General features: G+C 35.2%; 1 protein-coding gene across 1 annotated transcript; it reads right to left on the minus strand.

Moving 5' to 3' along the window:
* Positions 1–1411: 1411 nt before the first annotated feature.
* WNT16 (Wnt family member 16) lies at positions 1412–19105 on the minus strand. Its single transcript, XM_074268138.1, has 4 exons — positions 18466–19105; positions 17937–18214; positions 15256–15539; positions 1412–6137 (listed from the first exon to the last, which is right to left on the minus strand). Exons 1-4 carry the CDS (start codon positions 18558–18560, stop codon positions 5673–5675), a joined length of 1122 nt encoding a protein of 373 aa, XP_074124239.1. The 5' UTR covers positions 18561–19105; the 3' UTR covers positions 1412–5672.
* Positions 19106–24105: the final 5000 nt, after the last annotated feature.

The raw sequence follows: 24105 nt of genomic DNA on the forward strand, positions 1-24105 counted from the left end.
ATTATGCTAATTATTAGCAGAAAGACAAAGGTAAAATAAAAGACAATTGGGAAGTTAAAAATTATTCCTGAACTAATCTTTTGACCTTTAAATTCTTAAACCCAATACTTAGGTGAGAGTCATCTTTTTATTCTAATCATTTTCATTATAGCAACCTTCTGTTAATACGTAATCATGTTTATTATATTTGTACCAGATGTAATTTACTAATAACTTATGCTTTAAGAATTTACAACAAATAACTGAAAAGATTGAAACTGAAAAGAGACAGTAAATATCACTATGCATTTTATAGCAGTTTTAAAAGAAGAAATTTTCAGTGAGTAGTATAGCAATGAGGAATTTCAGCTTTGAGAATGTTTGATGGGCATAGAGGATAAAGATGATTTTTTTTTTGAAGGCAAAAATTAATCATCTATTCAAGAATATCTATACAAGCCTATATCAGATTGCTTGTTGTCTTGGAGAAGAAAGGGGAGGGAAGGAAAAATGGATTTGGTCAGATTCTTACAAAAATGAGTGTTGAAAACTAACTTTACCTACAGTTGGAAAAATACGATACTATTCAATGGGGGGGGGGAAAGAATATGATACATTTAACAGGACAAGACAGTGACAAATAAGAAACGACTCAAGCTTTATGAAAATGTGAATTGCTAAGCTCTTTGTCACTGGATTATTTTCTTGTCTGTATGGTTTAGACATTTGTCACACCACTAATTGGACACATGACTTAATAACTACTCAGAAATGTCAGATATATATCTTTAGTTTTTGATTCCACTGGAAAAGAGAAAAATCAGATTTTTTTTTTGTTGAACTTCAAAAATAATTACTCTTATCTGATCTGTCTCTTGCCTTTGGTCTGAGAGAAACAGAAAAAAATTATTTCAAATCAATCTATACTGAATCTAAGCTGACACGTGTCAAATCCATGATTGCTGACTACTTAACCCATCATATGGCTAGATTGAGCAGTAGATAAGAGTGCTGGTTTGGAATCGGGAAAAAGACTCTTCATGAATTCAAATCTGGTCTCCAATATTTAACTAACTGTATGACCCTGAGCAAGTCACTTAACCCAATTTGCCTTAGTTTCCTCTTCTGTAAGATGACCTGGAGAAGAGAATGGCAAACTATTCCAGTACCATTACCAAGAAAACACCAAATGGGTCACTTAAGTCAGACATAAGATATCATTTAATTACTAATTTTTCCCTCTCCAGACTAGTGAAAACAGTAATAACTCCCTTAGCCTTTGCAGATTTAGAAGAGTTGATTGCTTAGGAGTCCTAAAAGCTTTTAAGAAGTAATTACTCATACTAAACCTTCTAAGATTTAGTATTCTATTAATACTGTTTTGCAATGGGAGAAATATAAGTAAAGCAAATAACATTTCCTTTAAATTGACAAGGCAGAGATATGGAAAAATAAGTACATTAAAGTTTGCTAAGATCAAGCCTACCCTTTTTTGGACAAAGTAACCACTATTCATGTGTGATTTAGCAGCTATTGAATACTTCTAAATGTCGTATATTACAGAAAATGTAAAAGGAAATCCCTTTTATTACTCCCTTTAAATTGTTAATATGATCCTGCTTAACTAGGTTGAAATTATTCCATGAATGGACATAATGGAAATTCAACAATATGAAATAGAGCAGAGGGACTTGCCTTTCACCAGTCATACCTGTGTTTACTGTAGCATGAGAATTACACTCCTGAATCATTCATTGCATTGGAACGAAACCATATGAGAGGCCACTAGGTGGCGAAGTGATTGGCAACAATCTCAAGAGTCCCTGAGAATGTTTTTCTTGGTGTCACAGACAAAATTTAAGTTTGTAAGTGGCAGAACAATTCCCAATCTTCATTATTAGAATATATCCTCACTAGGTGTTCCCTATGCTGATGAAATCATAGGTCTGGACAAAAATCCAATGCCCTACATAGCTTGATAGTTTTTCAAATTGATTTGCAGACTTCACAGGTGACAGATATTCCATCAGCATGATTTTGTTTGTGGTTTTTATGTTTCTTTAAACATTTCACAATGAGATTTTCCTTTGAAATCACAAAATAGGAAATTTGGACTTCTTGATTAGACATAATAAAATAATGCATTAATAAAAGACTTTTTCCATGTCATAAATTAGATTAACTTTCATAGGTTTCTTTTTGGAATAGTTATCTGTGGATTGGTGCATGATCCATGATTTTAAGTAATGTAAAAGTCCAGGAAACCTGGGTTCAAGTGTTGCTCTTTACATACTAACTTTGTCTAGCATACAATACTCCTCAATGACTCTAAAAGTAAAATTTGTAGAAATTTATTTGGCAGAAGCAGTTTATATACCCAAAGTCTTAGTATGAATTATAAGAAACAACTTGAAAAATCTCAGATAACAGCAGTTTTGAATTTATAACTATGTTTTTATGCCTAGGGAAAGTTTCAAGAACTAAATGCTTTATTCTTTCTGAAAACTGTCCTTTTTCTCTCCTCCCCATCATTTGCAGAATACTGTAATTTTGGTTGCTCTTATGAATATCCTAAATTTTACTGGGTAGGTGGTGAAGTGTATAGAGTACTGGTCTTGGAGTGAGGAAGACTTACTTTCCTAAGTTCATACCCGACCTTAGGCATGAACTAGTTATGTATGATCCTGGGCAAGTAAGTTAACTCTATATGCCTCAATTTCCTCATCTGTAAAAATGAGCTGGAGAAGAAAATGACAAACCACTTTGGTATCCTTGCCAAGAAAACCCCAAATGGGGTCATGAAGAATGAAGACTATTGAAATGGCTGGTTTGTGTGTTTTTAACTCTGTCTAAAAGTAAAGGAATTGCAATTTACAGGCTACGTTCTATATCCAAAAGCAGTCCTAAGGGCTCTGGCAGCCATAGGTATGGCTTTCCAAATTTTGGGGGGGTCTGTGCCAAGTTTAGTTCCTTTTATTTACCATATTGTGGGTCCTTCAGTGTCTCTAGTTATACTGCTAAGGAAATATTTGCTTCAAATTCAGATCTAATTAAAATGTTTTAATTACAAGACATACAGTAAATTTCAATGAATGGGTCTAATGGTTAATTACTATGAAAATTTATTAAAACCCTGATAGACATTTAATATTTTTTGGAGAATGGTATCATTTAATTAAATTTATCACAGTGGCTTGGATACTTTCTGAGGACTACAAATAAAAAAGTGGTTGGATAACATCCATTTGTATTGTTGGAAATCAAACTACCTATAAATTATTTAATGAAAATTAGGTGTAATGAATAACCCCCCCCCCTCCAGATTGCCTGATTTCAATTTAGCTTATTCAGAAAATGATTCTTCCTTTACCAATGTTTGTTATAACAACAGGAGATTATAATTGTAAAGACTTAGAATGGTATCATAGGTATAAATTTCCCTTAGATTCTTACAAGGCACATACACTTAAAAAATTAGCCATACCATTAAAAATAAATAATGTAGTTGATTATGGTTTTATATTCCTTAATTACCTTTATCAAAAAATCTGTTTTGTAACATGTATGACCTATATCAGATAGCTTGTCTTTGGGAGGGGAGAGGAAGGAAAACAAAATCTTATAAAATAAATGTTGAAAACTAATTAAAAAATATGCAGCTGTATCATTTTTAAACTATTGGAAAGATGAAATCATACAGATTGGAATGTGTTCTTACATTCACACCCAGATAAGCTGGCACTGACATTTGCCTTTCACCACCTGTGTTTTTATGATGTTCTCAGTTATATTCACATTTCATCTAAGTGTAGGTAGGAGAAATACTTTGAAAGGTTGTTGTGTAATAAAACGATTAGGAAATGAGTAATATAGAAAAATTGCACTTACCTACTTTATCTACTTATTCACCAAAACAGAACAGAATTGTGGATTGTTTCTCATATAGTCAGGTTACTATCCAGAATTGGAAAATTACTTTCAGAAAAGCATTTGGCTAGTTCCAGAATCATGTTAGCTCTGAAATTGGCATGACCGCTGTTGCTAAACTTGAAGGGTCACAGTTAAACTTTTAGCCTTACTCTTACCATCTGAACCTTCGACATTTTTCATAGGCTTGCTATTTTTCACAAATCCCTATCTACCTTGACAAATGAGGAAAATGAATGATAATGAGAAAAAAATTAATATATTTGTAATGGGAACTATTCTTCTATACTTTGTGCTTAAGAAATCTATTTAAGTGCCATAAATATAAATTTTATCATTAGTAAACTTTAAAAATTCAAAGCACATTAAATTCCGAAATTTGAAGCATATGGATTTTTTAACCAATATGCATATCATAGATGTTTTCAAAATGTAGGAAAATGAACAAAATTTAAATAATGAAACCTAGTCTTACAAATATGACAAATTCATAAAATTGGTCCCTGTACTTCCATTTTAGGTTTCTTTTTCAGATGACTTAAAATAGATCTTATCTCCATTTAAACAATTAAAATTGCTGTGTGGGTGTGTGTATGTGTGAAAAAGAACCTCATGTTGACTATTCAGGTAATAGAATTACAACTTGTAAACAATCTCACACAAAATTGCCTTTCTGGTAAGAAACCCATATATTAAACCCAGGTAACCAAATTATTTTTAGTCTATTTAAGCAAACAAGTCAAGGATTGATATTATGATTTCAAAGATGATCTTATTACTTTTGTTCTGAGTTCTTAAAAAGGACATGATTTCGGCATTTCATATATTTCATATAATTTAAATACTATATTTACAAAATATAAAAATTTTCTTATCAAAATACTATACAAAATACTGTCTTTACATATTTAAAATTGTCATTTCATACATTTCAAAATATTTTAACATCCAATAAACTTTTCTTCACAGATTTGTAACACTCAGGGATTTTTTTTTTCTCTTAAAATCGCATAGCTTAAGCAATTTGTATTAGTCTATTTCTGTCTAAAAACCATTTATTAGGATAACAGTGATTTTTTTTTGATTTTTTTTTTTTTTTGGTGATCCATATGTTTAGATAGAAAAGTAAGATCCAAACCTTACTACTTTTTAAAGAATAGATTTCTATTTTCCTTTGATACCAACTGTATTTAATGGGCACCATGGTTTAAGAGATATTTTTTCCCCCTAATACTTTTGGTAATTTGTCCTTAAGTAGATAAAAGGGTAAATGCTTTTATGCCACTTCCATGAACATATTAACAGTTTCATTTTCCAGGAACTCTTTGTAAAGCCTTCAAAAATACTGACAAATGTGATGATATCCTTGTTTAAATGCTCCTTGTTGTAAGCAATATTCTTTTAAAAATAATTACTATATCTGCTCGATCAAATTCACATTTAAGCAAATTATGCCAATTATGGGTCAAGTGTTTCATCAGGAACTGACATCTCCTTGAACTGTTTCTCTTTGGAGATTCTTTCTTTTCCTTGTTTCTTGTCCCCTACCCAAAAGGCATCTAAACAAAGATGAACCCAAACAACGCTTGCACAGGGCAGGTGTTTAATGTTTGCTGAATTGAATCGAACCTTTGGAATTTCAGGGAAATCCACGTCAAGGAATCCAACTTGCTTTTAATTAATTAAAAGATGACGTTAGAGTAAAATCCAGACATGATGATGGACTTGATTCAACTTCATGAGCATGCTACTGGACGGAATCCTGCTTATTTGCAGGTGTGGACGTCGGTCATGCTTTCACACCTTCTGCATCGAACGTAACAGCACCAGACAAATTTGCATTCGCACCTCTCCACGTGTCTGACTACGTGGGTGTTGTAGCCTCTCCCACAGCAGAGGAGATTACACCCGTCTGCTCCTTCCGAAGTACGATTGCACTCTCTGCCCTGAGTCCCAGGGATGCCTAATTTGCGATCCTCTACACAGTAATTGGGCGATTTGTTAATGTAGAGGAGATCATCCTTGCGCACTGATATCTTTCTCTGGTCTTTTTCTCTCCTGCGCATCTTTCTTTTCATCTTATCCGAGATTTGCACGCTGTTTTCGTACTTATCTTTTAGAAAATGCCCAATCTTTTCAAAGGAAGACATGGTTTTCCAGCAAGTTTTCACAGCACAGGAACCTGAAACTCCATGGCAGCGGCAGTCGACTGACATCAACTTGGATACTGCCTGAAATCAAATGGGAATCATATTCAGACTTTGCTCGGAACTTCCAGAAATTTACAACTGAACTCTAAATATTTTTATTTTTGTTTCTATTATATATTTTTCTATTTCTTTGTTTCGCTTATCTTTGTGTATTTCTTAGACACTCTAAAATCGGATTAAGGATCTTTTTTAGAGCTAGATCAAACAGGAAATTCACTTGGCCTATACCGACTAATAATTCTTAGACAACCCCCGGGGATTATAGCTGGGGGACACTTTGCTTTGAAGTTCCCTTCTACATTTTAATAGCAACTGCACAAAAATACAAGAAATAAAATAAAAGCAATCAACCTACATTAAAAAATGCTATTGAAATATTTACTAGCTACTTCTCTCGGTCTCTGTCTTATTCTCTTTTTCTTTGTCAATTTCTCTCCCCTCAATGTGTTTATAATACCAAAGCGTTTTCTTCTGTGACAGAGGTAATAGGGAAAATATTCTTAGGAGACAAGTAAAACCATGGTCCCTCTTTTAAACAGCTTAAACTATTTCCGTTTTTCCTTATTGGGAAACTTTCCATTTCCCAATTTAAATGTGACCCATTGCTTCTAGTAAGTCATTTGACTTTCATAGTTTCAATCAACAGTCGCACACCAAAGGTACTGAGGTTTTGCCCTCATTTGCCAAATATTTCTCTGCATTCAAGAAATTTATTTCCTACTGTATTCAACTAGGAGAAGACTTTTTTAAAAATTCTTTTCTGAAAATGGTACAAATGACAAAAGCAAACCGAAGAGCATTTTAGCAATACAGACAGTCCCCAGCTTACACATGGGTTGTTTCAAAAGCATGTATGTACGTCTGTTGCTTGGAACCCAGAAGACATTTTACCACAGAAACAAGTGTTTTAAATTGTGGTCAGCTTCCTATGCCAGATCACAAATATCCTTTTAGTCCCTAGTCTCCCCCCCACCCCATACCTTTGGCATTTTAAAGTAATTTGTCTGTCCCATTATTCCTGTCCTGCTCCCGACCAAAATATCTCCAACAGTAATAACATGAAAAATACAGAATTGCACATAGCTTGTTCATCACCTCTCAGAGAGTGAATCAATATCTAATGTTTACAAAATTACAGCATTTATAGAAATTTAGAATCTAAACATCACTATTTCTATATAAAAATCTGGAGTTCCAACTCAGAATTTTGTGCACTCATTTATAGGAATGAAGCTTGGTAATAGTTGACCTCCTTTTGGCTTTTGCATGAAACTATAGTCTTGTCATCTATAGTTCATTGTCATCATGACTAGGTCCCAGGTATTCTCTGTAATGGGAAGGGAACATAAATGCTTAGATAAATCTGGTAAATTGTGTCCAGATTGACCAAAAGGAGACTAGGTGAGACAATGTCGTAAGTTAGATACAAGTGCATTCTCACTATATCAATATAGCAAAATATTAAGAGTTTTCTATGGTGGTTCAGTAGCCATCATCTAAAGCTTTAATTTTTAATTTTTTTTTTTATAAGCTTATGTACATCTTCTTAAAATCATGCTTTTAAATACGTAACAAAATACTCAGGATTACAAAATAATATATTGTAACATATCACATTTATATTGAAATATTGTAATCAAAACATTTGAAAAACCTCTATGGATCCCACTTTAAAGGGTGCCTGATCAAATGCTTTCCAGTTCTGGAAGTTGAATTGAGCCCAAATAGACTGAGAAAGCAAAAAATAATCTCAAACATTGCCAACCAACATTTATGATAAGAATCAAAGTAGTGTTTGGATATGAAATTGACTCTAATATTGTGTGAAACGTGCAGTTAGTGATTTAAAGCCTGTATAGTTTTAGTTTCTCATGCCAGAACCTACGTTTTCTAGCCAACAAATTACAACCAAACTAAAAGAGCTTCCTTCAATTCCCAGAGGATGGCAGAACAAAATAATAAATCACTAGGAATAGTTGTAGACTTAGCCTGTAGGCAATGTATTTGGAAAAAATTAGAGTTGTTCCATTTATCCCCTAATTTCATAAGCATAGATGAAAGAAATGAGACCACAGTTTCAATTCCACTTAGATAAGGAGTTTCTTATTCTAATTGCAAAATAATGAGATTAACACTTTAATCTTCTATGGGCCACTTAAATGCTATACAACTTATGAGCAGTGACATCTTTCCTAATTAAACATGATATTCTACAGAGACTGAATGATTCAAACATTGTTATACAGTCATTTGGAGCAAATGGTAAGTTACAGTGGCAGCACTTCTTACAAATAACATCACAAAAAAATCATGTTAGATATTGGGGTGCTGCTTACACAATACTTTTTGAATTTGCATTAAGAAAATAATATAAAGGCATTCAAACTCACAAACTGAGAGGCTTTTTTTTTTTTGAAGTCTATAAGATTTCATCTTTATAATAATTTTCTTTTCATGGACAAAATTCATCAACCCCTCCAGAATATATAGTTAGAGAGTGTTACCTGGGGGCTTGCTCTGAGAATTTAAGTGACTTTGCTGGCTTATGTATCAAAGGTAGGACTTGAACCTTAAATCTCTCTAATCACAAGGCTAGCTACCCATTATACAACACTGCCTTATGCAGCAAGTCAGTAAAAGTAATTTGTGAGAAGTTTAAAAATATATGTGACTGAGTCTTGTTAACTTAGGGCAAGAGATACTTTTTGAAAGGTCTTAAAGTCTCTAAAGTAATTTATAACATGGAACATAAGCTTGCTCCAATTCATTTTTGGAACTTAAATTTAGTTTTTGAAATGAACCCAAGAAAATAATGACTCTGGGCACAGGGACAAATTAATATGGTCTACATACCTTATGTGGTCAGATTTTAAGTACCTTCAGTTTATTAGGAGAAAAAAACTAAACAAATGCCAAATAAAGCCACTTTTCAGAGCTCCTAGTGGTAATCCTAAGAATCTATAATTATGGGCTAAAACTTGTTGATTACCAAAAGCAGCCCAACTCTTGTGCCTGAATACCATCTCTTTCCAGGATGCCATATCAGGGGACATATATTGAATAGCAGAGTGAAGTCTCATGAAAGCCCTGGTAGAGTAAATCAAAGAACAATTTACATAAAATGGGTCACTCAGGAGACCCTCAGTAAATAGCAATTGATCAATATAGTCAGTTGAGTGATGTATTCAGCCCATCCCTTGACACTGAACAATTAGTCTTCCCAATTCTAGGGAAACTAATTACAATATAAAATCTTTTCACAGAACTTTTCTTAGTTCCAAAGCAAATCTTTATCTTCATATTTTCTAGCAATGATGGTGAAATAATTACCCTAGGCTGTTAATAGGTATTTTATAGCCTCTAAAAAGATTGTATTTCAGAGGCTATCCACAACTAGTCTTCTATAAGGGATAATGAGATGTGTAAAATATTATTTCAACTATTATTTCACTACTTAATCCATCTTGATCCGAGCAACTTCCAACTCCTACCCCCATCCTCCAAAAAACGTTGTCAGGAAACCTCTAGTAGTGCTCATCTTAACTTCTTAAAGTGGTATTCAAAGATCTTTACTATCTGGATCCAACTACCTTTCCAGGAATATCTCACTCTACTTCTTCCAGCCTTTGTGAATGCCATCTATTATACCTAGCATGACCTCCCTATAACTCCATCTATTGAAATTTTTCCCCTTAAGGCTTAACTCAACTGGACCTCTACTATAAAATTTTACCTAATTCTCTAAATAATGATATCTGACCCTTTGAATTTTTTATATTGTACTAGATTACTACATGCTTATCTTCTTGTCTCATGGTTATCTCTAATACAAGCTTTCACTATGACAAGCTGTTACGTCTCTCTCCCCTACCTCCCCTCCCATTAGACTGACTATAAGCTCACAGAGGACAGGAATCATGTATACTTTTGCCTTTTTATTGATATAAGTTGAACACAGGAAGTAAGCACTTCTTAAATATTTGTTGAATTCAGGGAACCTAGCATAGGATAAAATCTACAAGTTACTTTTTTGTGGTGTGGGGGAGATAGGAAGAGACATGTGGTGCAATGAAAAGAATACTGAATTCCAAGTGAGAAGCTTTATGTAGCTCTGTTTCTTACAAGCTATTTACAACCTTTCATGAGTTATTTAATCTCTCTGAGCCTCAGTTTTCTAATTTTTAAAATGAGGATAATAACATCTCTCTTAACGATCTCATGCAATTATTGTGAGGAAAGTCTTTGTAAATGTAATATATGCTAGAAATCTTAGCTATCAATCTAGAGGGATATTTTTAAAAGAAAGGGTAGAAAGTACAAAAGAGATTTATTTCTCATTCCATAGTTCACCACCTGCTGAATTTGTGTGGCAAATGATATGGAAACTGGAATTTTTAATAACTTGGAGTTAACCAGCTTTCAAGTATTAACGTTCAAAAAGTTTTCACCTTATTTTCTAGAGATTTGAAGTGTCTCTTACTACGTCTATTAAGTGGGGTAGTAGTTTTTTAAAATTACAGATTATTCGAAATAATAAAACAATAAATTTGTATACAGCTTAGAAATATTTAAATGGAGGACATCACATATGAATATACACACATGTATAATATATTCATAATATATACTCACAAGTATATATATATATATATATATATATTATACACACATAAAATCATTATACCATTGAAATATATTTTATTCCTATAATAGCAGATGTTTTAAAAATAGATGAAAAGAAGTAATATTGGAAGTATTGACTGAATAGAGTTCACCCTCCAGATTTGTATAGCATATTGTATTCTTTTTAAACTACTTTCTTATACATTATCATATTTTATCTCATTCCAAATCAATAATTCTGTGAAAAAATCAGGTCAAAATGTTCTATACAATAAGTTCTCAAGATGCCCTTTTGGTGAGTCATCACTGGTTTATACACCTACACACAAAAATTTTTTTAAAAGCACTTAATATTAAGGAAGATGATGTTCAGTTCAAGTGCATTTTTATGGCATGTACAAAAATTCTAAATAGTGAGTCACTTAATTATAAATAGTAAAATTTGAAAATAAAAGATGCACAGGCTTTTTTTTTTTGTCAGTAACTCAGAGAACAGCAACTGAATGAATTTTATGTGGTTATGTGCAAATTCCTTTCTTTACTCTAGTTGAGTTGTTAAGGTTTATAACGATATTAACAGAGGAATGTTTTGTTAACTATTGCAAACAGATGTGTGCATTTTAGTGGAACATTTCTGAACTTTGAGAGGGCAATTAAGAAGTTGGCATTTAGTTCATGGAAGTTCCCTGTATTTTGCTTTGGCAAATATGAGATGAATTGTTTTGAAATAAGATAGCAAAGATACATGACTAAGACTATAAAACATAAATACAGGATTGATAGAAGCAGCTCAAATGGCTTAGGAATTGGTCTCTCAATATTGATTTGGAAGTAACATTTCTGACAAGAGTTTTCCATGCATGACCAGCAAATTTTGCGGACAAATTTAGGTCCATTAATTTGTTTAATTTTGAAATTTGTCAGCTGATTCTGTTTCAATCATAAAAATTGCAATATGAACTCATGAAATGGCATATGCTGTTCTTACTCCTAGGAGCCATTTTGTTCTATTTTGGTTTGAGGAAATATTTGAACCTGCTGATGATTTAAATATTTATATGTTGTTCGGAGACTTATCTTAACTATTCTTAAATTCAGTCAATGAACATTTGGGATCTGGCCCTTCCCATTTTTTTTAGTTACTCATCGTAAAACAAATTATGGGGTAGGGAAACTTAAAAGTTTATGAGGTGGACATGGGAAGAATGGAAATATCCTATGCACACCAAAAGAAATACCCATAAATATTCCAAGTCACATCATTCCCAGAAGTACTGCCCCTGGAAGACATCATATCATGCTATTGGCCAATCACAGCTTTGCAACATTATTCTTGGAGGCATAACTTAAGGAATGGTGTCAGAAACCTAGTGGGATTCAGAGTATTTAAGGTCAGCGGTTAGAAAATCATCTGTCCTACTCATAGTATAACTAAGCGCCAGTACCCACATTTTTGGGAACATTTCCCTATATTTTAAGTCAGGGGATTTTGAGACTAGGAAAGTACAATTGAATGCAGATCTTAAAACACACTCTGAAGAAGATACCTACTACCTTAAAATCCTCATTGGCAGTGACGAAAATTGAGTTGATTGTATTTTCACTTTGGATAATTTGTTCTATCCTTTCATTTAAAGGAAACTGTGGAATGTAATTTGGATTCTAATATATTATCTGTACTTTAAGAGAGATCCAAAAAAGAACTGAGTGTTTATATTCCTCTCCCCTCAATATTATACAACGAAATATTTTGTGTGCTTTAATTTTTTATGTGGCTAGAATAGTGTGAAAAGAAAAAAAAATTACCATTGGCAAAACCCCAAAGCTTACGTCTGCAATACAGTAAGATTTATGTGTGGGCTGAATTATTTTCTGTAACACATAACTCTCTTCGGCACAATAACAACAAAACTGATTACTGTAAGTTAAGAAATAATTCAGAAGCTTGTTTAAAATAAGTAAGGTAGATTAAAATTGATGTTGAGTGTGTTTTCAAAATAAATATGTAAATAGTTTACTATCAAAATGAACATTTATTAGATCTATTAATTCCATATAATTAAAAAAAAAAAAACCAGAAAAACAAGGTAACCCTAAACCCACTAGTTTTCTCATGGAGATATATTTATACATCTGTTAAAATTCTTAAGTTGTTTTTTTTTTTTTAATTGATCTGAATTCTAAAGTCTTTCAAATTTTTTTTTGTAATGTTATATACTTTTTCTCTTAGTCCTGTTCACTGTTATTTTAGTCTCAATTCAGAGGCAAAAATCTTTTTAGGTAGACAAAACTTTTAAAAATGTTCTTAGTTTTATATTTTATCTTGCTCTTTGTGACAGATTTAGTATTTTAATGTGCTTGAATTTAAACAGACTATTACTGGGGATTCTAAGGCATATGAATTTCCTTCATTTTCTTATCATTCATAAGCTAAGGAAATTTAATTTACTTCCTTGATTTTTTTTTACTATTCCACTTTGAATTATTGTACTTGGCACATGATTCTATTGATTAGTATATTTGACTTTTCTTACATTTTCTGTACTAAAAAAGATGTTCTTTCTAAATTAAATAGTACTTAAAGTGAAGCAACAAATATGCTGGTACACATATGTGTGTATCTCTCTCCCTTATATCAATATATAATTTCCTTGAATTCATTTGTATAAAATACTTTTATGAAAGAAAAAAAGACCTAAATATTTACAGCTGTTTTTTCCCTCAATCAGTAATTGAAAACTATGGGAGTACCTACCTATTAGTAAATGACTAAACAAATTATAGTATATGGATGGAATGGAATATTATTGTGACATAATAAATGGTGAAATGAATAGTTTCAGAGGAAACTGGGAAACCTTGTGAACTGATGGAGATCGAGGTGAGCAGAATTAGAACAATGTATATAAGTAAACTACATCAGAAAAAAACAATTTTGAAAGACTTTAGAACATAGATCAATGCAAAGATAAGCCATAAGTCCAGAAGACTGAGGACAAAAAAAAAAAAAAAAAAAAAAAATACTCACCTCCTGCCAAAAAGATGCAGACACCTACTTGCATGTTTATGCAAAGCCAGTGTGGGGATTTGTTTTGCTAGACTATGCATGTTTTATAATAAGAGTTTTAGTTTTTTGTTTTTGTTGATGTTCCAGGGTGGTGGAAGGAATGGTGGAAAGAACATATTAAAATATTTTTAAGAATAAAAACATCAAATCAAGAAAACTTCTCTTTAACTTTGATGTTAAATGGAAGCCCGTTTATGAAAAACACACATTATATTTCATAAATATTCTTTACTAATTTTTTATTCTACAATTTTAATGAGTTTAAATAATATCATTAACTGATTTTTAAAGGTTTTAAAATTCTAAATAGTTTAATTATGTATAAATTGTATAAAGATTATAATTATTTTGAATCATCTTGATTTTATTTTTACTTTTTAAAAAAAGGCTATAATACAAAAGTAGTTTTTGTCAAAGACTTTTCCTAAATGTTTTGACTTTTTTACTTCATGTGGTAATTTATGTAAAACTTTATGTGGTAATTCAGTGGCCGTTATAGGAGATTTGTAATTTGCTGGGTGATTAATAAGGAATCTAAAATTGTATAAATATGCAATGATTTTTATGGACCACAGGAATTGCTGAAAATTACAAAGTAAACATTCACAAGTTTCCCATGACTTCAGAAGAATCACTGTGAATATTCTTGTAATTCAGCGCTGTTGATGAGTCTAATTTGTACTGTCAACCCTCTCTGACGATATGAAGATCGTGAAGGGAAAGCTTGTAGTGTATTCTAAATGATGAAATAAACAAAATCCTGAGCTCAGATACTGTTTAAATGAGGTGATTAATATTTAAGATTAAATTGTACTTTTTTGTTACGCAAAGTGATTCATTAAAGATTCTTATAAAGTATATATGTCATATACATATATATAGTAGAGGAAAAGTGTAGACAGACAAATAATTAAACTAAAGGGCTAGGAATCCCCGTGGGCTGAAGATCAATAAGAAGTAATGGTAAAACATTATTTAAATATAATCAGTGGAGAAATCTAATTCAATTTATTGAGCTCATGTAAAATATGTAACGTAGCTTAGTAGAAGAAGCACCTCTTCGGAAAGAACCAGAGGACTTGGATTCAGATACAGGTTAAAGTGATTCCACTTTCTGGGTCAATTTCTTTATCTGTAAAATGAGGAGACTGAACTGAATGATCTAAGATTTCTTTTGATACTAAGGTTCTATGATCAATGTTTCTGAAGGGATCTATTTTGTAAAGCAAGACTCAGTTTATACTATGGGAAACACAAGCCCAACAAAAGTAGGAAACATACGTAGAAGAGCATATATGCCTGAAACAAAAACTTGGCTATTTTAGAATACCATATATCATTCATGCCTTAGATTTCTTCTCATTGATATAATCTCATTTACACTGAGGCTAAGCTTAGCTTCATTTTGTAAGCTCTTAAATCATTTTTACTTCATGTCCTCATACGTACCTGCCTCCCGGCTTCGTTATTATGCAGATTCATTGCTAACAGTTTCCCATCTTTTCCAGTGGTGTTTTTGGTGGGGACATCCAAGAACTTTCTACTAAACCACATGCCGTACTGAATGTCATCAGAGCAGCCACCCCAATGCCAGCCTTCAGTAGCTGAGCCACCATTCTGCAAGTTGGTGTCACAGGAGCACTCTGTCATGTTCCCTGCACTGCATGATCTTGTCACAGAATGCACCAGACCTGCTGCCATCACTGCATAAATAAATGCTGTTTCTTTGGTGCCTGGGACAAAATAAGAGGGATTATTCAGTTGTAATTGTAATAAATAATAAATAATGTAATTGTAATAGATCTCTGAAATGGGTTTTTTTATGTTATTTCATGAAGGAAATGCTGTTTTTTTTTTTTTTTTTTTTAATCACTTCTTTTTATACAACTAGTGCCCAGGACAGTACCTTGCACATAGTAGGTATTTAATAAATTATTGAATTAAATTAAATTGAGAAACCAATTGCAACAAATGCATTTTAGGCTCAGAATAAGAGGTTTCCTATTGCTCCGTTTCTTTTTAGAAAGCAGCAACATCATTTATAAAATTCCTCTATTTAGAAAGGATTTTCAGGAAGGTCAAGTAAAATTACTCCTTAGTCAATGTTCTTGTGGGTCAGCCTTTTGTCTAAGCTTAGAATTATCCTTAAAAAAAGTATTCCAATAAAGCAGATGTCAGCAACTTATCCAGTACTTAAAACATAGTATTAATCCCTTCTTGTTAAAATGAAAAGAACTGTGGTGAAAATATTGACAACATTCTCTTAATACTCCAAACATAGTTCGTTTTCATTTTGATTTTGAATCTTCCTAAACACACACTTCAAAAACTAGTGATTGTTTTTAAACTTGCATGAAAAAAATGAGGTAAAAGTAAAAGCCCAGACCAAGTAATTTAAAAAATATATGAAAATGATAATTTATTTCTAGATTAGATTTATTTTTAGGAGATAGCATGTAAACTGGGCAAGACTATTTGAAATATCTTTATTTTGTTTATGCATTTGAATGATATTACCTCATCTGAAACTGCTAAAGGTATTACAGTATTTTATTCTATTTAAAAATTCTCTTCTATTTAAAAATAGAATTAAAAGGCAGGCCTTTTAATTTAAAATATTATATTATTTTATATTTTATTATATATCATATTGATATTTTATACATTATGTTATATATAATATATATTTTATGTATTTATATGCAAAATTTTACATTATATTAAAAATAGAATAAAAAGGCACTAATCTGAAACTGCTAGAGTCATTATTGCATTTTATCCAATTGCCAACTTATTTTTAAGTCAATGCTAAATAAGAGATGATAACTTTTGAGTGAGTGTATCTAACAGTTGCAGTGAATTGTTGAAGAGAAATTGGAGATTTGGGGGGGGGGAAGATGTTTATTATGCCTGCATCAGCATTAACCTTAATACTACCAACAATACTTGGATAATTAATGGTCCTATATAAATTAAATATTTAAAAGTAGAATAGAAAGGCTTGCACAGATAGATGTTTCTCTCTCTCTCTCTCTCTCTCTCTCTCTCTCTCAAAGTAAAAGCAGTTTGTCATCTGCAGCCTTTTCAACAGGGAATGACTGAATGTTTCTGCAACCCAAGATCACATTTGTTATCTTCTATTGGAACTCCTGCTACTTATGAAAGCATGTCTGTGTAGTTACATGGTAGAACATATAAGATGTTCATAAGTAGTATTGGGAAGAGGGAGGGTGAGTATAAGGAGAGGGTAGGATGTTGGTGGGCAAAGATCAGTAGAGCGGTAGAGTGAACAATAAAGTGGGTTGAAGGAAAAGGCACTACACTATTGTGTTTGGGACGCACTTAAAATAAGCATCCTCGTACCTTTGTCCTCACAAAATCACAATGAAATTGAAGGGCCACTGACATTTTTTAACTTTCCCAGAAACTTTTTCTAGGGAGTTTGTGCCTTGCCCAGCAGGGAATGGAAAGGGAGAAGGTTAAAGGAGGATAACTCTTGGAGTGTTTGGGATGACTTTTCCCTAATCGATCTTTATTCTCTAAATTCAGTGTCTGGAAGAGTAGAAAAGAGTCTGGCTGGAGGAGGGGGGTGGGGGAACCTGCTCTGTTTTTGCCACAATTACCCACTTGACCAGGGCTCGATGCGTGGCACGTCTGGGTAAATCAAAGCAGATGGGGAGCAGCATTCTCTGGGGCCTACATCATGTTTCCCCAGCTGGTCTCAAAAGACAGCGGGAGATGGAGGGGGCGGGAGGACAGAAGAGGGTCGAAACCCAGAGAAAGAAGTGTTAGTTTTCACTCGATGTTAAAGTAGGAGAGCAGAAGATTAGATTTGGGTTGGGAGGACATTTCACTCCTCAGTGCCCAGGTGCAGATCTGGAGAAGGAGCCCCATTTCTCGGGGGCGCACCTGCAGCTTGCCTGAAAGAAACTCTGTTGTATTCCGGTCCCCCTCCCTTCCTCCTTTCCCGACTCTCCAGGTCTAGAAGACGACGCAAACATCACTATTCCTATTCGGGAAGCCAGAGGAGAGATGCCCGCTCCGACTTCGGCCGCCTCCGCGAGGTGCCAAGCTGCTGGTTCCTTGGGGGAGGGGGCAGGCCGAGAAAGAAGGAGAACAGGTGGACTCACCGCTGCTCAGTTCGTAGCCGAAGAGAGGGGTGGCTCCGGGCGAGGGTGCCGGGGGCACGGCGGCGGCTGGGGCAGGGACAGAGGGCGAAAACACCTGGCAGTTCCACCTCTCATGTTTGAATTGGCTCTTGCACTCCTGGATGCCCAGCCGTGCCCCTTCTCGGATGCTGGGCAGCAGATAAGGTTTCCTTTTGCACAGTTCCTTCTGACGGCTGCTCAGTGGCAAGTTGTTGCAACCTAGTTTTTCTGGGACCCCAAAAGAGGCGATACCCAGCCACCTGCAAGAGATGGCAGCCCCCCCACCCAGGGTGAGCCAAGCATAGTCAGTCCCCTTATTTGCCCATTTCTCTCTTGGGAACATTGCTTATCCGCGGGTCCCAGAGGTCGAGCCACGCGTTCTCCTGGTAAGGGGCTGCCCCAGGGCTAAGTGCCGCCCCCCCCCTTTTTGTGTGTGTGTCAGGCAACCTTCCTGGAGAGCGCGCTCTCGAATTTTCCACCTTCTTTCCCATCCCTCCACTCCCATACTCACATCCAGTTTCCGTGGACGCCGCAGGGGAACAGGGCAAGCAGAGTAGCCCACAGGACGCAGAGGCGAGGCAGTCCCGGGAGAGCTGCTCTGTCCATGGCCCCAGCATTGAGCAGCCGGGGCTCAGTCACGGTCCGCCGACCCTCCCCTTGCCCGGGAGCCCCACGAAGTATCGCTCGAGCTCAGCCCAGGACCACTAAGCTGTCACTCTCTCCCTTACCCCCAGCAGGGGGGAAAAAAATCCTCTTACTTTCTCCCCTCTCCTCGCTTTCTTGCAAAGGGAGCAGTCTCAGGATTTGGAGAAAATGACTTGAGACCCTCTTCCTTGGATTGAAGGAGGGGCCCTGCAGAGTATAGGGAAGCGTTACTAGCTTCCCAAGGTGAGAAACTTGTTTGATCTTTTCCCCTTTCCATCATCCCTTCTCTTCTTTGCCTTCTCCTCCCATCCTCTCCTCTGGGTAGCTCCTGTCTTCCGATTGGTCCAGCTGAGGCTACGGCATCTCATTATCCCAGGCGCTCAGGTTCTTATTGGCTGAGCCCGGGTCTCTGCGGGGTGGCACTTTGGGAAGGATTGCTCGCAGACTGCGGGTCCCGGGCCGCGGGACTTCTGTTATTTCAGATTGCGCTCTCACATCCTCCTTGGATGCTGGGAGTGGGAAGGGGATTGTTTCCTCTGGTCGACTGATGGGGGCGTTTTTGTCTTGGCAACTGTGGGTCAAGGTTCGGAGGAGGCACAAGGATCATTGTTGTTCACTCGCCCCACTCTTACTTCTGGTCCCTTCGCCAAGCCTCGGAGTGGAGTGGCTGAAAGCCCGCCTAGCTTTGCCTCCTCCTAGTCCTCGTACTCCTCCTCCTGCTCCTCATCTTCCTCCTCCTCCTCCTTGTCTTCGTCCTTCTCCTCCTCGTCCTCGTCCTAACCCTCTTTCTCCTTTTCTTCTTCCTCGTCTTTCCCCTCCCCTAATTTCTCTTCTTCCTCCTCCTCCCTTTTCTCCTCCTCCTCCATCTCCTCTTCCTCCTTCCCACCCCAAGCAGGTTCTCTGATAGGCAACAAACAACTCTGAGCTCAAAATATCTCATAAAAATTGGTGATTTAGTGAAACGTGTTGTGGAATTTTTAAGGATAATGGCAAAAAGTTGTCAGGCTTAACTTTTGGTTGGGTTTATATTTAATGAGGGAAAAGATGTCAGCACAGTTAGCATCCCACCCCATCCATTTAGACTCTTTTCAATAAGATAGCCTATCCACTTTGTCCTTTTCTTTACTTCTTGCTTGACAGCATCAAAAGTCTATTGTCTTCCAAAAATATAGGGTGCAAAGAAGTCAACGGGAGGGAGGGAAAGGACTGTTTTAAAACCTCTTAGGATAATTGATGTGTTCTGCTAAAATGAAATTGTCCTTGATGTTCTCAAGCATAGATTTAATAGGAGCTCTCAGTTTCTTCCTTAAGAATCTTGGGCAGGAATATTTTTTTTAGAAATTTAATCAACAATTAAATATTAAGACACTTGTTATGTGTCCAAGACTGCTGGAGATGCAGAAAATAATCCCTTATTTCAAGAAGTTAAGATACTAGTTAGTAGAAACAAGACAATGGTATCAACAATAAGGTATCATTTATTAATTAAATTATTTATATAGTCTGTTAATTAAAAGTAATCTATAATCCAGGATAAGTGGTGAGATAGGGAACAATTTCATTTTTTGAACAGGACTGAGTCATTTGATTTATAAAGATTTCAGTTCCTTATCTGAATAATATGGGAATTGGACCTAGGAGATCTAAGATGTTCCTCCCATTTCTGAATCTTTGTTTCTATGAAGATAATTCCAGTTTAGGAAAGTTTATTCATTCAGAGATTTGCAGAATGAATTGGAGGAGAAAGATGTGGAAGAAAAGACTCTCCTGGGTGACTTGTAAGAGAGAGCTTATTATATAGCCTTAGTCCATGATGGAGAGTGGATCAAGCTTCTGCTTCTGGTGGGACCTCTAAGTTTTTGTTATATTCTCAAGGCATCCAGAATAGCTGGCCACTGAGATGCCTACTAACTTTTCAAATTCTGACTAGGAGCACACATATACTGATGTCAAATATGGGAGGAGCAAAAATAAGAAACTGAAACCTTCCCCTTATATATCTGTCTAAAGGACAAGGTCCATAATGACTAAATAGCTTAAAGTTTTAATTCAATTTTGAGGGTACAGAGTAATAAGTGAATAACTGTTAGGATTCTTACAAGGTGCTAAGTCACTGGAATGCTTATAATTATCTAATTTATCATAGTACTTAACAATTATCTAGTTCAGAGTTCATACCTTTAAAGAAGTTCAAACCTTTAAAGGAGTTCGATCATTGGCCCTTTAAGGAGCTCCCACAAGCCCATTCTCTGGGAGGATATAAGGAGTCAAGATTCATTGGGGACAGTCAGTCTGGATTGGGCAAGGAGAGGACTTCCCGAGAGAATTTCAGGAAAGCTCAAGGAGATTTGGAGAGCCAGGATTTCAGTGGGGAGATTTACAAGTCCAGGAGATTCACAAGTCTAAAGGAAAAGCCTGCTCATGGACTTCCGGGAGATTCACAAATAGGATTGAATTCCGGAAAACAATCCCACACTCTTGGAGGCAGAGTCAAGATTTCATTCCCATGTCTACCTTCGTGCTGGCTGAAGACATTCTGACAAGAGCTCATTGGGAACCAAAGAGAGGAAGCTTAGCTGAGCCCCAAGTGAAGGAGACAAACTTGAAGGAGAAAATAAAGGATCTGCAGATAAGATTTGGAAAGAGACAGTAAAGGACTTTAACTCCTGGCTGCATTTTGAGATTATTGGAACTGAACTGAAACTAAGGCTGTCTTCCAGAACCTTCCCAAGAAACCTGCCCCCAAGGGAAGGATTGCAACCTAGAGACAAGAGAACATCACAAATAACAATGGAAATGGAAGTGTTCAGACTAGGATCGTGCCAGCAATGGAGATGTTAAAATGACATAGCCATCTTTGAAACCTAGGCCATCTCCTCCAGGCTTTGCAGCTTTGCCAGTTGGCTCTTGCTTGGATCACACAGTTGCTTCTTCTTGTATTGTAGTGCTAGGTTTAAAGTGGCTTTCCCCACTAGGATGGTGATTTTTTTTTTTTTTTTTTTTACATTTTGCTTTATTATACATAATAAAAGCTCCAGCTTCTTAATGGGTCTCCTCACTTTCCATTTTTCTGATACTCCACTCCACCCTACACATTAGAATACTTCCCACATTAAGTTTCCTGATGTTCTGCTCACATTATTCCAGTATTCAAAAGTCTTCTATAGATATTCATTGTCTACTAATACAGCCTGTTCTTTCACTTGTTTTTCAGAGTCCTCTACCACTGGATCCAACCTGCATTTCCTGTTTTTCCTCACCCTACTTTTCACTGTGTTCTTCCAAAACAGACTTCCTCCCCACTTCTCACTGGTAATGAAGACAAAGATAGGCCATGTGCAAAGCACATCATTTTTGCCATATGCGTTGGTTTGGTGCTGTCTTTTCCAAGAGCAGACTGATATTAAGGAGGAATTTCTTTAACAGGCTTTTATGTCTTTAAGCATTTCTTTTCTATGTAAGAAACAGTTGCTGACCTGAAGGAGATTTAGCACTTTCCCTTCTTTCTTTTATCCTAAAGGGCCCTTTGGTCTGAAACCTAGGGCACACATTATTCATTAGGTTCTTAGGGAAGCTTGGCCTCTCTTTAGTGAGGTTAAGCCCCTTTTCTCACATTGTTGCTCATTAAACCCACATCTCAATGACTTGAAGAAAATTTCTTAAAGCTTATTTTATTCTAGGGTCTCCCCAGAGTAGGGCTATAGAAAGATATTCAATGAATATGAATCTAATAAAGGACAGGTATTTATTTTATTTATGCAAAAGAAATGCTAAAAGACTCATCAATCATTGATAATATGTAAGCATTTGTTAATTGATACTTATATCTCCTAGGAATCATAAACGTCAGAATGCAGAAATTTATGGAATTTTTCACATTTATCTTGGCTAAGCATAATCTCAATTCATGTCTTCTATAAAACCAGGCTAGGTCTTGGGCCAAAGGTCATTTTCTCTGATGGAGGGACTTTGCCAACAGTCAGATCCACTTCTTATAATGAGTACCTTTTGAACTTTCAAGGTCACCTGGATACATCTATTTTAAGAATGGTACTTGATCACTTATTCAAGAAAGGAAACATTTAAGAAATGAAAAAAAAGCTCTCTGAAGCTCTACCAATATTTGTCCAAAGTTGGGAGAAAGAGCACTGCTTCTCTTCTTACTATTCTGAAAAATCTAATGAAAGAGAACTATTTGGTGCATATAAGAACTGAAGGAAGAAAGGGGATGTAAGTAAGGTATGGGGGGAAGATAGGGTCATATCTTTTCAAAGATCCTTTAAGTCATTGACTCTTCTTCTTTAGTGGTCTATAATAGCATACTCCTTTGTCTTAAAAGTGAAAGACTGATAGGTCACCCATGGCCATCAGGAAATATCTAGGAAACTACCACCCTCAAAGTTCTTAAAGAACATATGGTTGGAATAGAGAAGAATAGTTTTGCACATTTCCTGTTTAACCATGTTACATAAAATTTTTTACTTAGCAAGTGCTTTTCTTCACACAATTTTCTAAGTCTGATATGCATTTTTGCTCTATATCGATCCCTTTTTAATTTCTCCCATATCCAATCTATGTTAATATCTTATCCATCTTCATAGCCTATTCCTTGAAGCCTCTACTGGTTGGCCATTTCTCAGCATTTTTATGGCACTTTGTTACTGTTTCACATACTTATCATCTACTGATTGATCTTAATTGTTATTTAAGGAAATTAGTTTCTATAGGAAGCAAACCATGAGGATAGGAATGATGTATTATTCATCCTAAATAGACCAGAGAAAAGCACACAGATACTTAACAAATGTTTGTACTTTGTTTTGATTCCACTTAGGAAACTAGAACCTTAGAGATCTAACTAAACTTTCTCATTTTAGACACAAGAAAACTGAGTTTTACAAAGATAAAGGGACATTCCAAGAGCCAATAATTAAATACAGGTCTTTTAATATCAAGTACAGAGCTCTTCCTATTATATCACATACTTCTCTAGTTAAGCTCCTGGTTTCTTAATAAAGTATTTTTAAAACATTTGATTTCATTTTTTTTAATCCCACTCACAAATGACTCCCACTGACTCCATGTACAGTAAAATCTTACCTTGTAACAAATAAGTATAGTTAAACAAAACAAATCAATACATAAACTATATCTAACACTGTCTCTTGGCCAAGTCACTTAATGACTGCCTTAGTATCCATATCTGTAAAATGAGGGAATTGGACTACATAACCTCAGGGAACTTTTCCAATTCTAGAGTTTTAATTTTATGATCTCTCTTCTGAGAGGCGGGAGACAAGCTTCAGCCTTAGTCTTCTGGTGTCAGGATTAGTCAGTGTATTGAGCACAGTTCTGAAGTCTTTCAAATTTGTTTTTCTTTCCATGATTGTAGTCATCATGCAAAAATTTTTTTTCTGGTAATGTTCACTTTGCTTTGAATTGAGCCATCAACATCTTCCCAAGATTCTCTGAATTCTTCATATTCTAAAAGAAAGCTTTTAGTTTT

This window comes from Sminthopsis crassicaudata, chromosome 5, assembly GCF_048593235.1.
Source record: "Sminthopsis crassicaudata isolate SCR6 chromosome 5, ASM4859323v1, whole genome shotgun sequence".
Taxonomy (NCBI): domain Eukaryota; kingdom Metazoa; phylum Chordata; class Mammalia; order Dasyuromorphia; family Dasyuridae; genus Sminthopsis; species Sminthopsis crassicaudata.